We start from the raw sequence: 18,386 nt of genomic DNA, 5'->3' as shown, positions 1-18,386 counted from the left end.
GGCGCATAACGGTGCATCCTCATAAATCCTCATAGCATACCCAGGGCGAATTCCACTTGCGCCCAAATCACCCGTAACTTTCATTAAGCTAGGTTTTCCTGTACGCGACTAGACGCAACGTCAAGAATTTCAAAGTCGATTTTCTCGAAAATGAAGCGCGACAGTACGTCGTAGTAGGGGTAAGCATTTGTCCCATGTCCCAAGATTCTGGCATCACTGCTTGATAGTCTGAAAGACGTCTTAAAGACCGTTTATAGACAACCTGTGCTATCTTGGATAGTGAGGCATTAGATTTTCATTTTCATCTAACATTTTAGTTGCCGAAACGTGAGACTCTCAAACTATAAATCATCATTAATGAACTCCTGAATTTAAATATTTTTGCAATTATTGTTTAATTAAAGTTTTATTACATCGTGCGAGCGAGAGAAGTATAGAGGAATAATCGACCGTAATGCGCATGCACCAATATCTCCGGTGACTATCCGCGGTTGCTACGATTATCTTTGTTTACGCTCGTACTTACCTTTTAGAAAACGATTATATACGAGTTGTATTTTGAAATTAAAGAATGCCATGCCGATATTGCGTGCTCTGCGGTAACCGAGATAAATCGGCTTCTTATTATTCGTAAGTAAATATATGTAATATTTAATAAATTAAATTAATTGAAGTACGTCGTGCACACAAGTATGTGATAAATTTAGGTTCATTTTTTGTACGATATTCATTCATATTGCAAATGTAATATTAATTTCATTTCTTTTAAATAGATTTCCAAAAAACAAGGAATTTCGCCAGAAGTGGCTAGCTTTCTGCGGCATTGATGAACAAGTTTTGAACACTGCTACTAAACTGTGTTGGAATCACTTCCAAAAAGATGATATCATCTGTATGGCTAGAGGCACAATTGTTAAGTGCAACGTTGTGCCATCTATTAGGAGGAAGAATGTGTATAAACGTTCTGATTTCAAGAATGCCAATTGCAATAATAGGAGTGCGCTCACAGGAAACTTTGAGTTTGTATCTGTCAATGAAAATTCCACTGTATTAATGGAAGGTAAGAATTACTGCATTTGTATGTCTTTGAGTGATATACATTGAACTAATAAATTAATTGATTATTGATGACACTTACAGAAAGTAGTGCAACAGTCAATCGGCTGTCTACACCGCCGAGTTGTGAGAGTATTCAATCTGTTGAAACACCTGTTACACCTGTACATAATCTTCGTTACTTTGGTGACATTAGAACGGCACATCTCGCTACACCTAGGACAGCTAATATAGCTTTGGAGCTCGCGAAACGGACCATTGCAAACCAACGGACGAAAATTAAAAGTTTACAACAAGCACGAAACAGAATGTTGCGTCGATTAATGACGATGAAAACACTTTTAAAATTTTTCAAGAAGAAAAGTCGAATGTGTGAAATGACTGCTAGAAATCTAATGCAGAAAAATAAAAGATAACCTTGTAGTTATATATATTTCTAAATAGTCATGTTTTATTTATTTAAAGATCTCATCAAATAATAATATTACACACCTTACTGCGAGGTTGTAAAAGTAAATATCAAACAAAATCAACGCATATTTTTCATATCTATTGGGATCTGACATTCGTCACCATGACATCTGGTGGTGGAAAGTAGAAGCGCTCGTAATTTGTAAAAACAGGACTTTAATGTTTTTTAAAAGCACATGTTGCTGAACCCCACCCATGTAACATGTGTTTCCGCATACATTAATGATGGTCTATACGATATAATACAGACATATAATAAAAAAAATAATTATAATAATAATATCCTTCTACTGTACTATATTATTTAAAAGGAACATATCGAACCCGTACACACCGATTTTGCTGCAATTTTGCAAGTCTGTAGAGTAGCCAAAAATATTCGATACATATTTTTTTAAAAAGGAATTCATTCTCCTCCATAGCTATTAGAACAATTGAGGGCTCGGATACAATAAGGGAACTAGCGCTCGAAATTGGGAAAAATTATTACCCAAACGCTAAGAAAGATTGGAAAATTAAATTTTGTTAAAGTGGATTTTAAAAAATATAGTGTTGTAAAGCTCGTCACGGCACCATGACCAGAGCGGGCTGCATTGAACCTTCACCTTTCGAATGAGACCTCGCCCAGCCTAAAATTTGCTCATATAAGGACAAACAACGCATGCCCCCAAACCCATGTTTCGGGCCAGATTGTGTCGGTATACAGCGAGCTGCATTACCCTTGTTTACCCCCTTAACGCTTATGGATTCCTCTTCGTCCGCCTATGAATCTGATGCTAAAAGCAAAAATCGACAGCGGATTTGTGATCACCGCGGGAGTACCATATAGTATCAAACGATCTCTGCTGAATCATGTTATGCTATTATAACGAGGAAGTTTTGAGGGAAAATTCAACGCGGCTACAGAAGCATGCTCGTGCTCCCGATATCTCTACCACGCTTATGTGACTCTGCTAATAGAAGTAGATTTTGAGTCGACTCCCGGGGCTATCTTATTTTCAACGGCCACAATATTCTGTGTAAGTGAACGTGTATGTGATAACGAAAGAGCTCGAGCTATTAGAATTTTGAATGAATTGAATATTTTAATTATATTGAACATGATGGGAGATGAATATTCAGGAGACAATTCTATTTTTGTAACCGTTGTAGCTTTATTTTTGTTTATACAGGAAGCACATGCCACTTCAGCAGATAATTAACATTTAGTGCAAAAGCTGGCGTGACCACAGACTGCCACAGAATTGTCTTGTTTGTTACATTTAAACTCAATTATCTTTCCAAGAATCTCATTTTCTTAAATTTCATTTCATATCTCGTACATTAATTAGGGTTTGAAGAAAGCATTCAATTCTTTCTTGACCTTTTTTTCTCTCTTTCTTAGCTAAAGCTTATTGATTCAGCTAACAGGGCAATGGCTTCCCTCCGCCATACATATGGAATTAACGTTGCCTGTGACAAATCACAATCAGTGGTCTACATGGCAAGGTACTCAAAGTAAATAAATCATCTTGCAATACTGTTCTTAAAGAAGCTGATTCGATGAGACAACTTAAAGTACCATTTTTATGTCAATTTATAAATCTTATTCACAGAATCCCATGTACGTAGGTACAAGAACATTAAGAACCCACGCAAATTTCAGAAATAGGATCGAGTATTGCACAGAAAAATATTCGGCGAGGTATTAATTACAAAACAGGTGTGTTTAAACGGCCAATCGTCGAATTGGACAAAACGTACGCGGACGTCGATTGGTTTAGCTCTGCAGAATTTGCCCAAAGGCGCGTGTCCTCTTTTACCAGTAGAGGTCCTAGTGCGGCGGACGCCGCCTTTGCGAAAGGGTCCACATCGGGAGTCCATAAGCCAGATACCAGATGCAGGTCGTGGATCCATAGGTTTTCGGAACGCGCACCCCATACGATCGCTTTCACCCCTGTGCCGCCTGAGTGTTTCATGAACTTTAGGCGCAGAAAGTGCCTGGAATTTAAAATCGGGACCGACGCCGACAAGCATCGTGGTAACATTTACGATCCGTGGGCCGCGCGAACGTCCAGTCTTATATTTCGCGCCTAAAAATACGTTACGCTAACCGAGGAACCAAACTTATTGCAGATTAATGTCAGGAATCGCGATTGCCAGGCTCGCCGAAGAGCGAAAAGCATGGAGGAAAGATCATCCTTTCGTAAGGAATCCAATTGCCGCTTTACTTTACCGCGATATTCGATTATCCGCGCGCTCCTTCAGCTTCACGATCCGCTGCATGCTACTTCCAGAGTGTTCCATTCTTGTAGATCCCGCTGGGAAATAAATATCTCTTGTCGCATAGTAGTTCGGACGCGGGCAACAGTCGGTTGTCGGCAGTTAAATCACTGTCGACGGTTAGACAATTGTTAGTTTGAAATCCTAACCTTTCCGCTCTGTACACACTTGTTTGGTCTACGTGACTCAAGGTGACGAGATAGTAGTAACTTCGCTTAAAGTCGGTGACAAACGGGGAACTGTAAACTCGTTGTAACACTCGTACACATGGCGCACTCTGTATACCTTGTACTGTAATGTGAATATTTGTATCGCAGGGATTTGTTGCAAGGCCAATTAAAAATTCAGATGGAACTCTTAACTTGATGAGTTGGGAGTGTGCGATACCTGGAAAGAAATCTGTGAGTTAGAATTCTTAATGCGCATGTTAACGTGCCACGCAACTATCTTATCTAAACCTTCGATTTTATAGACACCATGGGAGGGTGGGTTGTACAAGTTGCGTATGATATTCAAGGATGATTATCCCTCCAGCCCGCCGAAATGTAAATTCGAACCTCCCTTGTTTCACCCAAATGTCTATCCATCCGGAACTGTGTGTTTGTCGCTCTTAGATGAGGAAAAGGATTGGCGGCCTGCCATTACGATTAAACAGATCTTACTTGGTATACAAGACTTATTAAACGAGCCGAACGTGAAAGATCCAGCCCAAGCGGAGGCGTACACAATATACTGGTAATGTATTTATTCCATATCACTTCGAACCTTAGCTAAAGGATACAGCGATGCGAATACCTCCTTTGTTGTTACAGTCAAAATCGCTTGGAATATGAGAAACGCGTGAGAGCTCAGGCGAGGGCAATGGCTCCACAGGAATAGGTTTACGTTAAGTCTCATTCAAATATTCCAGCTATATACAAAAAAAGTTATCATACATATATATATATATAGCCTATTCTAATATCGATCTACATTTCTTATCTTTTTTATAAGTGATGTTAGTATGTGGACAAGCTAATTTACTATCACCTGCATTTTCGTCCGTGTAACAAAATTTCCATGTACACCCTTATGTATTCTCTATAAACCATATAGTAATTATGCCAACACGCAAACGAACAAGATACTGTCCTTTCTTCAAACAAAATTCACACATGTCGTCGTGTCAAGCTCGAGCCAAAATGTTTGGATAACGCGAATCGAAGCATTTCGTCTTAAGGTAAAATTTAATTTTTAAGGCTTAGTGGCAATTATGGGTAAGTCTCGGATGCGGTGTGCGAAGTACACTATGCAAAGAACGGAAGGAAACGCGATGTGGTTCCAAACCATCCGTTCTCTCTTCAACGTTTAAACAGTCAGTGCCCCTGAAGAAATGTATTTAAAACTCTTGTAAGCATTGTACAAATCTCAAGTAATAAAGTATTTCAGTTCATTTCAGTTTTTGCACACGCAATCAGGTAACGTTTGAAGTGTTTTCGCACTGAGATAATCAGTGATAATTACATGTCCGCGAATTACGTCCTCTGCGGTGTACAAAACATTCCTCAAGTAGCTGGAGTCATTATCGAGGAGCACCGATTGTAGTGGGAGTAAAGCTTGAGCGAACCGAGATCGATGATTGTTCAATCGTGCTTATCCGGTTCATGCTTATTTAATTATCGATCGTCACATTTGCGTGATTCGCGTCCACCGTAAAGCACGCGTGCGGTTTCGGGAAATCTCCAGTGTGCAAAATTCGAGCCGGCATCGGGCGCAAAATTATCGTTGCTGGAAATAAGTCTGTGAATCTATAAATTATTGAGAATTTCAGCGTCATGTCTGTAACTAGCCAAATCACGCATAATGAAAAAGTGTCTGTACGGAATATAAACGTAGCGATCTCGGCGGCGGTGATCTTGGGGTTCGCTGTATCTTTCTACGCCTATAAAGTGGAAAGGATGACAGAGTATGATCCCTTCTACGAAGCAGTCTGCGACATAAGCGAACACGTTAGTTGCACCAAAGCATTTTTGTCTGAGTAAGTTTTCGCATTATCATACATGTTTTTGCATGGCATTGTCGCAGAATTCAGTATGCCGTGACGATAGATATATATGGAAGGTATGAAAAGTATCAGGATGATTAAATTCTCGAGTTGGATCAGCTCACATGCGTATCACCCTTAAATGACTCGTGCATATGAATATGTATTTATTTAATGCGTAGTATGTTATATCAGATGTTTAATACTGCACCGTCCTTAATGGTCCTTAGTGCGAACGTAAACATATATATCTGAGGCTTTTGCTGGGTACTCACAGGAGTCACAGGTCAGCCGGTATCGTGCATGGAAACTCGTCTTTCAAATTCTTTTTTTATCACGTGAAACGAATAAAATCTTCTTTCGAAAGTAATTGATGCATTTTAGCTTCTTTTTTTAGTATCATACTAGAACAGATATTACTTAATAGAAGTGCTGTTTCTTGGCTACTGAATTTGCGATATTTGGTCTTAAAACCTTGAAACTTATTAGTAATGCGTTTCATTACAGATATGGAAGAGGTTTGGGAATATTTCCGGTGACATCTGTTTTATATTTGCCAAATGCCGTTTTTGGAGTAATATTTTATGGCGTGATCGCGGCTCTGAGTACGTATTACATTCGTGTTTCCAATATAATGCGCGGTTATTAGCGGTTAGGAAGTCATGCACCGATTGCGCGCGCAATTTAAAATGCGTTGAGTGAATAGAATCTTTGCAAGCCAATCGAGTCTCAGAAATGAATGAAACTGAATAAATAAGATATAGCTTTGATTATTTGAAAACACGCCTCCAGTTCAAAGTAATTACAAAAGTCCTTGCATGACACATTTGAAATAAAATAAATCATACTTCGATTAAGTAAGGCGATACGCGATATAGCGGAATTATTTTTTAAATGAAATATTTCGTTCTATTTTCTTGATATTTTTTTTTCATAACAACTTGTTTTAGGTTGTTTCACTACATATGCCACTTCAATCATGGTCCTGGCGTTAGTTGCTTCCTCAAACATCGGAACGATTTACCTGGTGTACGTTTCGATCGTAATAAAGAACGCTTGTTTGGTCTGCATTACCATTTACATTATAAACGCCATTCTTTTCTTTCTTGTCACTGAAAAGCATCGTCGGTTATTTTAAAAATGGCACAAAGAAGCAGAAGAAGAATAAGGAGAAGCTGATTAAATATTGCCCTTTATAGTAATCGAAAGATTTGCTGGCAGCACTCATCGAAAGTCTCTACAAATCGATCAATCATTTCTTTTGTATACTACCGTTTACGTACGACAGGCCCGTCCAACTTTTGCTCTTGCGGTTGCTCGTGCGAGCATATACCTGAACAGGCCTGACTTACGACCTATATCATTTCGTTTAGTAATATTTTACAGATTGCCATAACAATATTTATATTTAGTACTTCGATATACTCCTTGCCGAAATAAATGCAATAAATGCGAACTTGCAAACTTCTCTCTGTACAATAATAGCGTATCATGAAAATAGCAATAAAAATATTGCTAAGAATGAATCGCCGTCGCTTTCTCATCGCTTTCTATCCATCTGATATGTAATCTTGGACTGTTACCTGGTGTGTGAGGTAAAAGAGAGTCTTACACGAACTATGTAATAATAAAAACATGACTGGAGGTAATTGAACAATGTACTCCCTAAACTGAATCTATCACTTACGGCCAATGTACCAGTTTGTAAGCAGCATCAACATTACTTTACACTGCACAGGCTATTAAAAACTTTTCCACAACAGCGAATAAAGTGACCGTACTAAAAGCTGCCAGTGATCCAACACTCCGCGTCCCCGATTTAAATTAATACCTCTCAAACACCGCAGCCTTTGGTACATTCACCTTACTCAATACTCCTGTTTAATATCCTTAAACAAATCCCTATTACTGCGACTGATGCTGGCCAAGATTCCCGGGCTCTTCAAAGGAGGCGTCTCGTCCAATCGGTTCAGCTGCAACGTGGAGGTGTACGGTATCCTCGGCGGAGGTGGCGTGACCATGCCGTTCCTCCCAGCTTCCACGTTGAAGCTCTTGCTCCGGGACAAGGAGGATTTGTAAGTTCGTTCCGGTTTCACCGGGGGCTGAATGTTATTCGCTTGCACGGCCACTCTGGGGGACGTCACTGTGTTCTTTATGGAGATATTGATCATGCTGCCGTACTGTCGCGACTGGTTGGTTGGGGAGGCCGCGGCACGATGGGCGGACCCTTGTCTGAGGCCACCGGGAGCGGGCTGCTGCTGGCGCCGTGTCTGTACTTGGGAGCGAGCCGACTGCCCGCTGGAGTGCAGGTTCCTCGGCAGGGTCTGCGTGCTCCGGAAGTGGTCCTCCCGCCCGTGATCGTTAGCCAGCCGGCTGGTGGACTTGCTAAACCTGCCGAGGGAACTGGACGCGACGCTGAAACCGCGCCGATCCGAGAATTGGCTGAGGATCGCATTTGAAAGGAGTCAGCCCCGCCGGGTCTAGCTGGCGAGCCGGCAGGGGATACTACATAGCGACAATAGACATGCTTCCCTTCATGCAGCCTTCACCCAATAGTCCAAGCGACCGACTTTCATCCTGGTACACGCATATATCGATTTAGACAAGCGAGGCGCACCGTCTCCGGGGCTCCCGATTACGCAAACGTGTATCAGCTTGCTGCTACCACCTCTCGACGATCGCACGCGCCTCCGTTTCGCAGACGAGCAACGCGACACCGCTGCTTTCCGATTAGCTTACGCAACCGGAGGACCAACGCATATACGCGGATCGACCGGCTGTTTAGCGTTCTCGCCAGATGTTGGGGAAAGCTCTTCGGGCTACGGCGTTACTTACACCCTCTTCCTTTCTGGACTCAAGTTTCGATAAATTCGCCTGCAGTGGTTTCGTGTCAATGAACCCGAAGCAAAGCCCGATGAACTTTCCGCAACACGCGACAGTAGCTTGGTTACCTGTACTCTGTCTCAGCGGAAGTCCTACCACGAGGCTTCCCCGATCTTTTCGCCTCCCGATATCCCTTTTCACGGCCGTAGATACTGCCACCGAAGGGATCCTCGCCGAGGTAGTATTTGTGCAGAGGCGGAGTAGATTCACTGCGTTGCCATTGCTCTTGGACCACCTGCTCGCTGGTCCTAATCGTCTTCGCCGCTTTGTTGGAGTTGTTGTTCGTCGTAGGATTCCTGGGCGACCTGGGCGGCCTCTCGGGAGGCTTCTCCTCGCCGTCTCTCTCGTTCACTAAGGTAATATTCTTGTCGATCACGTTGTACTGCAGATAAGTTGGCCCGTTGTCGTCTGTCTGGGTCAGTTGAGAAGTAGAGCTGCTGCTGGCTCTTTTGTTCTTCCTTTCAGAGCTCGCCGAGCGTAGCTTTCCTACCAGCTTCCTGAAGGACTCGCCAATCTTGTACTTGGAATGTCCTGAACCTTGAACGACCACCGTCAAACTCGTACATCGCTGTTTGAATGAGTAGGGCACGCAAACTTAAAACGCTTACTTTTCGCGGGACGGGCGGAACTCGAGGTTTCATTGGACTTTTTGTTGCTCCGCAGGGTAGATTCTCTTCTAGGCGAAGGCGACCGTGACCTTGAAGTAGACTTCTTATGATTATCTCGGTCGATAGTTTGCTCCTGGGTGTCTCGGCTGCGGCTCTCCCAGGTTCTCTGCACCACGTGAACCGGGCTCGAGGTTCGACCCGTCATTGAGTCATTCAAACTAGTTCTTTCCTCAGACTTCGTGGACCACTGAAACCGGCGCCAGTTATTATAGGATGCAATAGAATATTCTTACATAAGCAGTTTCTTCACACCTGCTCCTTAGATCTCCGTCTAGCAGGCGGGGAGGGCGTGCGTTGTCGATCGTGACCCGATTCCTGGTGCTCTTTACGAACAACAGACTCGTACGTCTTCGAGTACGTGGATTCTTGGACCTGGTTCCTCGCGTGATCATGCGGGTGGCCGTTTACCTGAAGTGCCTCGGCGTATGGCGACGGCGAGCTTGTTCTTGCGTGGTTCTGCTTCTCTAAACAACACACAGCAGAAGTTCGTTTAATATAGACACGATTATTTATACCAAAGATACAATATTTGTACTTTAAGCTTCTACGTATATACCTCTGCCATGATATCTCTCAGACCACTCGCTGATCCCATGGAAGTAGCCAGAAGGCGAGGTGGAGTCTCGACCAGTGCTCCGTCGCTGTTGCCTGCTGGAATTCACGTTCTGATAATCGCGATCCTTGGGGGTGCAGGACTTCATGGTGACGTTAATGTAACTAGTGTTGGTGTTAGGAAGAGGAGGCTCGTCAGCCTCGATGGAGCCATGAGAGGAACGCGATTCGCTACCGAAATGGCTCTCCAGCCACTTGGAGGTTTCAAACTTCCTCGCCTCATCTTCCTCCTCCAGGTCCAGCGGCTTCTTCGTCAGCACGTCCTTTCGACCTGGGAAGCCGTCTGCGGGGAAGCCTGTGGGCAATCTCTCGTGTCCTCTGAGCAAATTCTTTAGGGATTTGTTAGAAGAAGAAGAAGAAGGAAGGACCTACCAGAATGTTTATGGAAACGGGTGGTTCGCATGGCCGTTGGTGACGGCGTCCAATCGCCGATTCGTTCTCCTTCGGTGGATTCCGCGACGTAGCGCATTTCTCGGGCGATCCTCTCGCCACCCGAGACGTAATCGACCACGTCCTCGTCCCGCTTCTTAACGAACCTCTGCGAGCTCTCCTTCCTTCTCTCCGAAGCGTCGTCGCCGTTCACGTGGCTGCCGTCGTCGGGAACCTCGTCGTCCTTTATCTGCAACCCACGGAAGCTATGGGATTCACGAATCCTCAGGAAGAGTTCGCAGAGCTACTGACCTCCTCGTGCTCCACCGTCCGTTTCCTCTCTGTAACGATCAGCCCGTCGGATTTCAGCTCCTTCCTCTCCAAGGTCTTCTCGGTGTCGATCACCTTGTTCGACTTGGTCGTGTGCTGGACGACCCTGGGCCCGGTTTGGGCCGCTAGCTGCTTCGTGGATTCGGCGAGGGCCACTCTCAGATCGCCCCGGTTACTTCTCACCGCCTTTTGGTACGCCTGCAACCAGACCAAGCCGCTGTCAAGCCCGCCAGGACGCCACTGCTCGACCGGTCGCTATTATCTTCCGAAAATCACCCGGGCAGTCCGAAATCTCGCCACGATAAACCGGATAGTCCGGCCTTCGCTCTGATTCCCCCGCGAACAAGTGGAAGGAAAGGTGTCCCTAACGACCTGGGGTCACTCGACCCTCGAGCCCATCCCTATAAATGGAACGTGGCTAGCGTCGCCGGGAAATTGGGTGCGATTAGGCAACGGCACCTCGCCAGTGTATTTCATTACTATAAATTAACTTTAGCGTCCGCAACACGATTGTGTCCCCTGTTCCTCCAACCACTGTGTCACACCGGGATGTCCGCTCGCTCCCCAGCAGAGTGACGAGGACAGAAATCGACGAAATCATCTACGGTGCCCGTAGGAGGCATAGCTACCGCGCACCGGTGCGCTGTCACCGAGGAGGAGAGCAGGACGAACGTTATCACTCGGTCGGATCGCGTAATGGTATTATCGTCGGCGAGCGGACGGAGAAGAGGACAACGGGCGTGGAATGTCCGGTGCGCGCGAGAGTATAGGCCCGTGGAAGATAGCGCAGCTCGGAACAGCTGCTCGGACTGCGATCGTGGCATCGCGGCCGGCTCGTCGCCATTCGGTGAAGGGAGAGCAAAGTCGAGAGATCATCGACTTCCACTTCTCGATGAACCGCTCCTTCTCTCTTCCTCCGTCCTCTAGCAGATCGGCCGCTCTCCTTCTATTTCACTCTCCCTACTACCGCCGCGAAGCTGGGCCTCTCTTTCCCTCCTCGCCGTCTCCTCTTCATCCAGAACGATTCAACTTCTTCGCCTCCGGATCGTTCATGCGCGAACGCCGGTGTACCTGCATGCACGCCTGGCTTTCGCAATCCGGGAGCCTTCCTCCCCGGCATTTTCCTCTCTTCGCCGCACGCTCGGCGAGGGAGGATCCCGATTAAATTCCACCCGCCGCTTCTTTCGCCATTAGCATGCGGCGCGGGGATCGCTGGAAATGTTACTGTGCCACGAGGAAGCTGGTGGATCTCGCGCGGCTCAACCTTTCCCGGACGTCGATCGGCGCGCGTCAGGTGCCGGAGGATTGATTCGGCCGCTCGTGGAAATTTCGCAGCCGAAAGGAAGACGTCCCTATTAAACTGTCAGGCCTGTTGCCGGTAGATTTACGATATGCTCCTTGACAAATACGATCGAGCGTGCGATACACCTGTTGCACGCCCCCACTGCGATTAAGCGGCTTCCATCCGCGTCCATCTCCTCCCGACCGCTTCATTAATCATCCACGATCGCCGCGGCCGCGCTCACGACGCTTCGTTAAGATTTCACGCGCGCGGAAAGCAGATAAGCGCAACAGAAAGGACGATTCCTAGTCATTGCCGTGCTTCAAGCTTTAAATCGTTTCGGAGAATATACACTATGCCGAAGCAATAACAGACAGCGTCACGCGGGATTGTCCTTCGAAGATCGCACACGCCGGTACCCCGCCCATGTTGGCCTTGGCCCGGGCCCGGCAGTTTATCGAGAGCGGATTGCTCCGGAAAGCGAAACTTCTGCCGGCCAGGAAAGGCAATCGGCCGAAAAGAAGGACCGTATTTGTTCCCCCGGCGCGTTCCCACCGCCACACGTGGGATGAGCCGTGAACGAATGGCGGCTTGACCTTTTCGTGGCGCTTAGCCGCGCCAAGAAAGAGAAAGAACGGTGTACACCGCGGCACGCGCAGGTGGAATTCAGGTGTGGGTGTGTCGCGTGGATATACCTCGTCCGTGATATCTCCCAGCTGTTGACGATCCTCCGTCTCCAGCCTCTCCTCGATCTCCTCGCGGCTCCTCACCACCGTCTCGTTTAATTCCTTTTGAACCACGCTACCGTCCGCGGAGCTTCTTCCACCTGTCGGCCACTCCACCTCTTGCGGTTGGTCGCCGGTTGTTCGCCTCTGGAAAGGGAGAAGACGGTGGGTTCGACAATTGCTTTCAAAGTGGGACCTCGATCGTCTCGGTTTGTCTATTCTATTTCCGATGGAGAAGTGGGAAATTGGAGCGCGAACTTCGGTATTAATACGCATGCAGCTGCGAGAAGCTTCCACGAGTATTTGAGCAGAGCAGGAGGAATCGTACTTCCTGAGTTGTGTGCTCCTGCTGCTCGACATCCTCGGTGGTGTTCGTGGTGACGAGGGGACCAGAGTCGACGACCACCTCGCCGTCCTCGAGGACGACCTGCCGCTTCACCCTGGTCTCGATCTGCCTGGTGGTGGTTATTTCCTTCTTCTTGCGCGTCTCCCATTCCTCTGAAACCGGAAACCGACGCTCGAGTCGCAGGACCCCAATGCTATTGCGCAACAGCCGATCTCCCGGCGTTGGACAAACGAACGCGGGGCAAGAAAGGGAAACGAGAAGCGTGGTAAAGCGTGAAAGAGTGATGACGGGGAAAAAGTGGCGGCGAATAGAAGTCGACGACTGCAGCGAACCGTTTCAAGCGGGAATAAGACGAGCCCCGCTGCTGCTAACAGTCTGTAGAATCGACTTTTCCAAGACGTCGCCTTGCACGACTTATCTTCTATCTGGCTATTCGAATCGCGACGCGAGCACTGGCTGACAATCGTGTTCGGGGGATTACCTTCCTTGACCAGAGCCACGGAATTCTCAGGGTCGATCTGAAATCAGAAGAATGAAATAGTTAAAATGGAATCAGAAGTGTGGTTGAACATCCTCTGGCGATAGAAAGATGTTTACTAAGGCTTGAATCATAAATTTCACAAAATCCACTCACGAGGATGGGTGGATGGCTCGTTGGAGGTGGACGAGCCTCGTATCGGCGTGTCGAAATCACCTCCATCATTCGGTCATGCCTGCTGGTGGATCCTGATGGTCTGAAAGGGCCGTCGTGGCGGGAAGTGGAGTTACTGACGCAAAGTTTCCTTCGATGAAAGCTTGCCCTATGAACCGATCACGCGCCCTTCCTGGAACAATCCCAAAGACGAATCGGTGTAAATGAAGCACACCTGGAAACAAAATTTTAAACGCTTAAGGGGAAGTTCCAGTCTAAAAATCTATTTTTTTTTATTTGATTTTTCGAATGGTGAATCTTTTAGAAATACGTGTTCAAAAGGATTTTTTAAAATTCCCGAAGTTATAGGCATTTGAGTAGCGGGAAATGCATGGATAACACCTGGCCACTCGGCACTCACGTAAAACTTTAAACGCGGTTTTCTCGAAACAGTGTTCTCAAAATCGGTGGAACCCATCTCCAAAAGTTATTATCCGATTCGACAGAAACTTTTTTTATTTTGGAGAATATACTTCTGGCTAGGGGGAAACCAGACAAAATTACAAAAAAATTGAAAATTTATAATTTTTAAAGGCGTTGAAAAGACGAAAAATACAGGGAAAAGGTGATTTCAAACTAATGAATTTCATTGAATTTGCATTAAAAATGTCTTTATCCGTTCAACTCTTCTTTTTGTCCCTTCAAGCTAACTGTATCACAGCTTTATAATAAAGGGTCTGAACTTTTCAACAAAACGCAAGACTACTAGACTCGAGCGCCTAATGGACCATACTTATGATCCTCCTACCTGGAATTCGAGTACCCAATTACAATTCCCCAATCAACCCTGCGCAATCCACTTGAATGAATACGCTCGTATCCGCGAATCACCGCGCCAACATCTGGAAATCTGTGCCTGCAGGGATCGCGGAAAACCCAGGGGGTAGGGAGAGGTGGAATCGTCCCGGTCAGGGGTATCGGAGAAGCCGCGCATTTAACGCTTCTAGCGTAATCGTTGGCACGTATGCGGCGACGAACGCGTGTACGTGTATAGGCGGGGCGTAATAATTCATCAGGACGCTCTTTCTGCATGGAAGTCGAAGGCCGCGGTGGCACGCGGGCCTGTGGTCGCGACCACCTCGATATGGGCTGCGATACGATATCGAGATGGTTAAAGACACGCGTGCTCCACGTACGACCAGTTGCCGATCTCAATGGCGTATTTATTCCACTGTTAATCCCGTGCTTCCCGCCCGCGGCAAAGAAGAGTCCACTCAATTAACTTAAACCGACACGAGCGACAAAGTTAGATCCTCGGAACTGTCCTTAGAAGAAGCCACAGTCCCCAGTTGATTGACGACTAAATACACGCGATGGTGCCGGCGAACATTGAGGTCAAAATAATTGGACAATTCGGAGACTAAGAAGCGGGCGGTTTATGAATTAGTCTTAAGTAACTCGAAGCTTGATGCGGACCGCACGAATACGGCGAAGCGGGATGAAATTCGTGAGTTACTGGGCACGGTCCGTCGAATGGAAAGAGAGGCCCCAGCCTACGCCATTGAACGCTCGCGTCCTTGCGGTTGGAATTACGCAGGAGCTCTCCCCGTCCTGGCTGGAACAGGTACGTAAGTATCTGGATTTTTCCTCCCCTAGAATCTAGGCTTATAATACGCGCGGTCTTAGAGCAAATGTGCTGCTACCAGAGGGAATAACCGTCGAGCAACTCTCCAACCCCGGCGCATCGACGGTTGCATCGCGGACGGGGCGCGTCCAACGGGGTAGGAGGATAGACGGCCACTCGCGTGGAGCCCGGGCCGATCGAGTCGTTCCTGAAAAGCCACCGCGATCCGCATTGACATCACGCCTCGCCGACGACTATATACGACCGTGTCGCTCTTATCTCATTGGATATGCGCGTGACGTCAGAGATGCGTCATGCTCGCGTACAGCTGAACGAGTGAGAACCGTCCAGAGGACATTTTTCTCCATTGTTTCGCGAGAAAGAAAGCCAACTGGTGTACTACGGACACTCGGGAATCTTGGAATACCTTTTCCTACTTACTGAAGAGGCTTAAAGTGCAATATCTTCCCAGTCCCTGAACGTTCCGAGATGTCCCGGCGCCGTTTAGGAGCGAAGAATCTGTCTTTTAGCTTCCAACGGGGCTTCCGCGCGGGAAATGTGGTTGCAGGGGCTTGCCGAGAGAAGGAAGCTGCCCAGGAACGGCGTAAACTGGCGAACGGCGAACACTGCGAACGGTAAAACGTCGTAAATCGCGCGATCAGCTTAAGAACGCGATTGTTCGCGGGCAGCGTTTAAATCACCGCCCGACGCTGGTGATTTAAATGCGCGGCCGGGGCACGAAAAGCGACAGATAAATAGAGCAATTGGAGAGCAGGTGGTGGACACTCGTGGGCGGTATGCGTGCAATGCGACAGACACGTGACCTCGACAAGGACGCCGCCACTTTCAGAGAATATAATCAGCGCGGCAATGTAAACGATACCGTTTATCTACTTAAACCGAGGTTTTTAAACAAGCACGAATCCTAATTTCGTCCGAACGGAATACAGATCCGCGAGGCTACTGTTTGAAGATCGCCTAATCAAATTCGGAAGTTGGTTTTGTCACTGCGCAGAGCAACTTGTCACTTAGAAATTGAACAAAAGCATGGAGTTCTACACTTCCCTGCGTGTCTATTTGATTTTAAATCCTCTCTCTTTCCTCGTTGCCGCGAAGCTTACAAACATCAAAAGCACCGAGATCCCACTACGCGTCAGCTGGATTCAGCCAAAGCGGCGGATTAAAAGAATCGGCGTAGGAGCCAGGGTGCAACGGTCGTGACAAGATCGCAGGTGCAGGGTCGATACCGTATCGGTGGCACGCGGTCTCGAAACGTGTATTTACACCCGATGCACTGGGAAGATTCCCAACGTTTCTCGTGCACGGCGAATTACGTAAGGAGCTGACAATGCCAGTCTCGTAACATCCTCGAGGAAAAAGGCCGATAGAGCGGCCTGCCTTCTCCTCGGCTAGTACACGCGGTTTCCAGCAACGCTGAGAGAGAAAGAGTGTGTGTGTGTGTGTGTGAGAGAGAGAGAAAGAGAGAGAGAGAATACCTAGGGATGAAGGTGGGCAGGGCAAAGCGAGGGAGAGAGCGAGGCTGGCGAGAAAGAAGAGAAGGAAGCGTGTTTACATTCACCTGATCCTATCGAGTGCTCTGATCGCTGCACTTAAATCCAAGTGGACGGGCGTTCCTTCGGTGTCTTCTTAATCGGCGGCTCGACGCACACGCGGTATCACGGGGCGGGAGCGTTTAAAGCGTTCGCGAGAGGGTGACCGAGTGATGGCCAAGGTACAGGCAACGTGAGAATACGAGAGCGAAAGAGCGAGGCAAGTTCCCGCGCATGCTGCCGTGGCGAGCGCTCACGATACTGTCCATCGAGTGCTTTCTGACGGATCCGCCAGCTACGGAACTCCCAGTAGGAGACGACGATCGCCGGAGCAGCACGAACCACGGCCGAAGTATCGGTAGTGATGAGATCAAGCTGGATCCTGGAGGGACTGTTACTTTCCTCCGCGGACAAGGTGGAGCAGGGACTTTGCTTTCGAGCCGGGCCCCACGTGGGAAATTCACCTGGAAATATGAAATAGGAGCTATCAGTGGTATCGGTACCCCGGCATTCGTTCGCCCGGAGGCTTCTACCCCCCGCCGATGCTCCAGATCCACGTATTATTTACAACAACAGCCGCTAGAGTTATAAAACTATACGAGGAGGTACAGAAGAATACCTCGCCGCGGTATAAAAATACAAGCTCTGCTGGGATATAATACGTATACTCTATTGTGGGTGTCGGGTACGGACAGATCGGGCGCTTGAATGGCGGTCATTGTTGCGAAGGAACATCGAGCAGGTCTGTATAAGGCTGCGCGATCAAACGAAACGTCCCTTTGTCGCGGGGAAGGACGGAGATTCAATCAGGGACAAGAGCCGTAAGGGATAGCGTCGCGGGAGACGAGGACACTCGTGATTCGGCGAAATCGGTCAGCAGGTCAGAGCCGTCGATCCTCCGCGACGCGCGTAGAATCAAGATACCTGTCGTTAACGTGCCGAACCGGGCGCAGCCATGTAAATAGCAAGGCAACCGTGATTAATTATAGAACAAACCGACACGCGACAAAAATTGCCGCGCTCCCAGTGTCTCAAGATCGGGGCACGGTTCAAGGCCCCGACCTCCCAATCGCCCCGCGATATTGTACACCTAATTGTACGTTAACGTAACCACTTGCGCAGCGTAAGCGCAAGCATAACATTAACGTGCATCGGCCGGTTTTTACATAATTGTAATAGAAATTATAATCGCCGGTTAGCATTTTAAATACCACTCTGTCACGCAATCGGCATTCCTCTCCAACGGCGGGGAATCACGCACGTGCATAATATATGAAATCTCACGTCGATCGAATTAAACAAATGGGACGTGCAAGGTCCGCACAGAGTCACGTTCCGCTTTAGTTTATTCGAACAGGCTATCGCCAGACTTATATCTGGGCAGAATCGTCGGGCAGATTTTCAGTGCCCTATTCTTAGTGCCCCCGAGGTCGTTAATATGCAAATGCAACGTTCCAAGTGAATACCTTGCCTTGCGCGCGCGTGAAATGATTCATCCGTGGGTATATTTAATATAGAATATTTCGAACACCCCGCGGGCCGCGCTCGACTGTC

At 47.3% G+C, this 18,386-nt stretch overlaps 3 protein-coding genes and 1 long non-coding RNA gene across 10 annotated transcripts; 3 read left to right on the top strand and 1 right to left on the bottom strand.

Annotated features, from left to right (window-relative positions):
* The first annotated feature begins 61 nt into the window (after positions 1 to 61).
* Positions 62 to 1,585, top strand: LOC143369561 (uncharacterized). Of its 2 annotated transcripts, XR_013085440.1 has the most exons (4): positions 62 to 179; positions 405 to 630; positions 774 to 1,060; positions 1,141 to 1,585. It is a non-coding gene; the product is annotated as an uncharacterized LOC143369561 (long non-coding RNA). The 2 variants fall into 2 exon arrangements; XR_013085439.1 differs by lacking the exon at positions 62 to 179 and having other exon boundaries at positions 371 to 630.
* Positions 1,586 to 3,397: 1,812 nt separating this feature from the next.
* Positions 3,398 to 5,226, top strand: Lwr (ubiquitin conjugating enzyme lesswright). Of its 2 annotated transcripts, XM_076815634.1 has the most exons (5): positions 3,398 to 3,547; positions 3,643 to 3,712; positions 4,107 to 4,190; positions 4,262 to 4,524; positions 4,602 to 5,226. In XM_076815634.1, the coding sequence occupies exons 2-5, from the start codon at positions 3,647 to 3,649 to the stop codon at positions 4,666 to 4,668; spliced, it is 480 nt and encodes a 159-aa protein (XP_076671749.1). In that variant the 5' UTR covers positions 3,398 to 3,547; positions 3,643 to 3,646; the 3' UTR covers positions 4,669 to 5,226. The 2 variants fall into 2 exon arrangements, with proteins under 2 accessions (XP_076671749.1, XP_076671750.1); XM_076815635.1 differs by lacking the exons at positions 3,398 to 3,547; positions 3,643 to 3,712 and adding an exon at positions 3,822 to 3,980.
* Positions 5,227 to 5,354: 128 nt separating this feature from the next.
* Vkor (Vitamin-K epoxide reductase) lies at positions 5,355 to 6,987 on the top strand. The gene is made up of 3 exons (XM_076815636.1): positions 5,355 to 5,806; positions 6,320 to 6,417; positions 6,763 to 6,987. The coding sequence occupies exons 1-3, from the start codon at positions 5,604 to 5,606 to the stop codon at positions 6,948 to 6,950; spliced, it is 489 nt and encodes a 162-aa protein (XP_076671751.1). The 5' UTR covers positions 5,355 to 5,603; the 3' UTR covers positions 6,951 to 6,987.
* On the bottom strand, positions 6,816 to 17,310 carry Chas (chascon). Of its 5 annotated transcripts, none has more exons than XM_076815630.1 (13): positions 16,856 to 17,307; positions 15,724 to 15,908; positions 13,662 to 13,851; positions 13,509 to 13,545; positions 13,010 to 13,179; positions 12,652 to 12,828; positions 10,657 to 10,872; positions 10,348 to 10,594; positions 9,920 to 10,270; positions 9,616 to 9,827; positions 9,304 to 9,550; positions 8,764 to 9,232; positions 6,816 to 8,227 (listed from the first exon to the last, which is right to left on the bottom strand). In XM_076815630.1, the coding sequence occupies exons 3-13, from the start codon at positions 13,728 to 13,730 to the stop codon at positions 7,681 to 7,683; spliced, it is 2,742 nt and encodes a 913-aa protein (XP_076671745.1). In that variant the 5' UTR covers positions 13,731 to 13,851; positions 15,724 to 15,908; positions 16,856 to 17,307; the 3' UTR covers positions 6,816 to 7,680. The 5 variants fall into 5 exon arrangements, with proteins under 5 accessions (XP_076671745.1, XP_076671743.1, XP_076671746.1 ...); XM_076815628.1 differs by having other exon boundaries at positions 16,862 to 17,307; XM_076815633.1 differs by having other exon boundaries at positions 8,083 to 8,389; positions 16,862 to 17,310.
* Positions 17,311 to 18,386: the final 1,076 nt, after the last annotated feature.

The sequence above is a fragment of the Andrena cerasifolii genome, chromosome 6 (assembly GCF_050908995.1).
Source record: "Andrena cerasifolii isolate SP2316 chromosome 6, iyAndCera1_principal, whole genome shotgun sequence".
NCBI lineage: Eukaryota > Metazoa > Arthropoda > Insecta > Hymenoptera > Andrenidae > Andrena > Andrena cerasifolii.
This window is presented reverse-complemented; position numbering and strand designations above follow the sequence as displayed.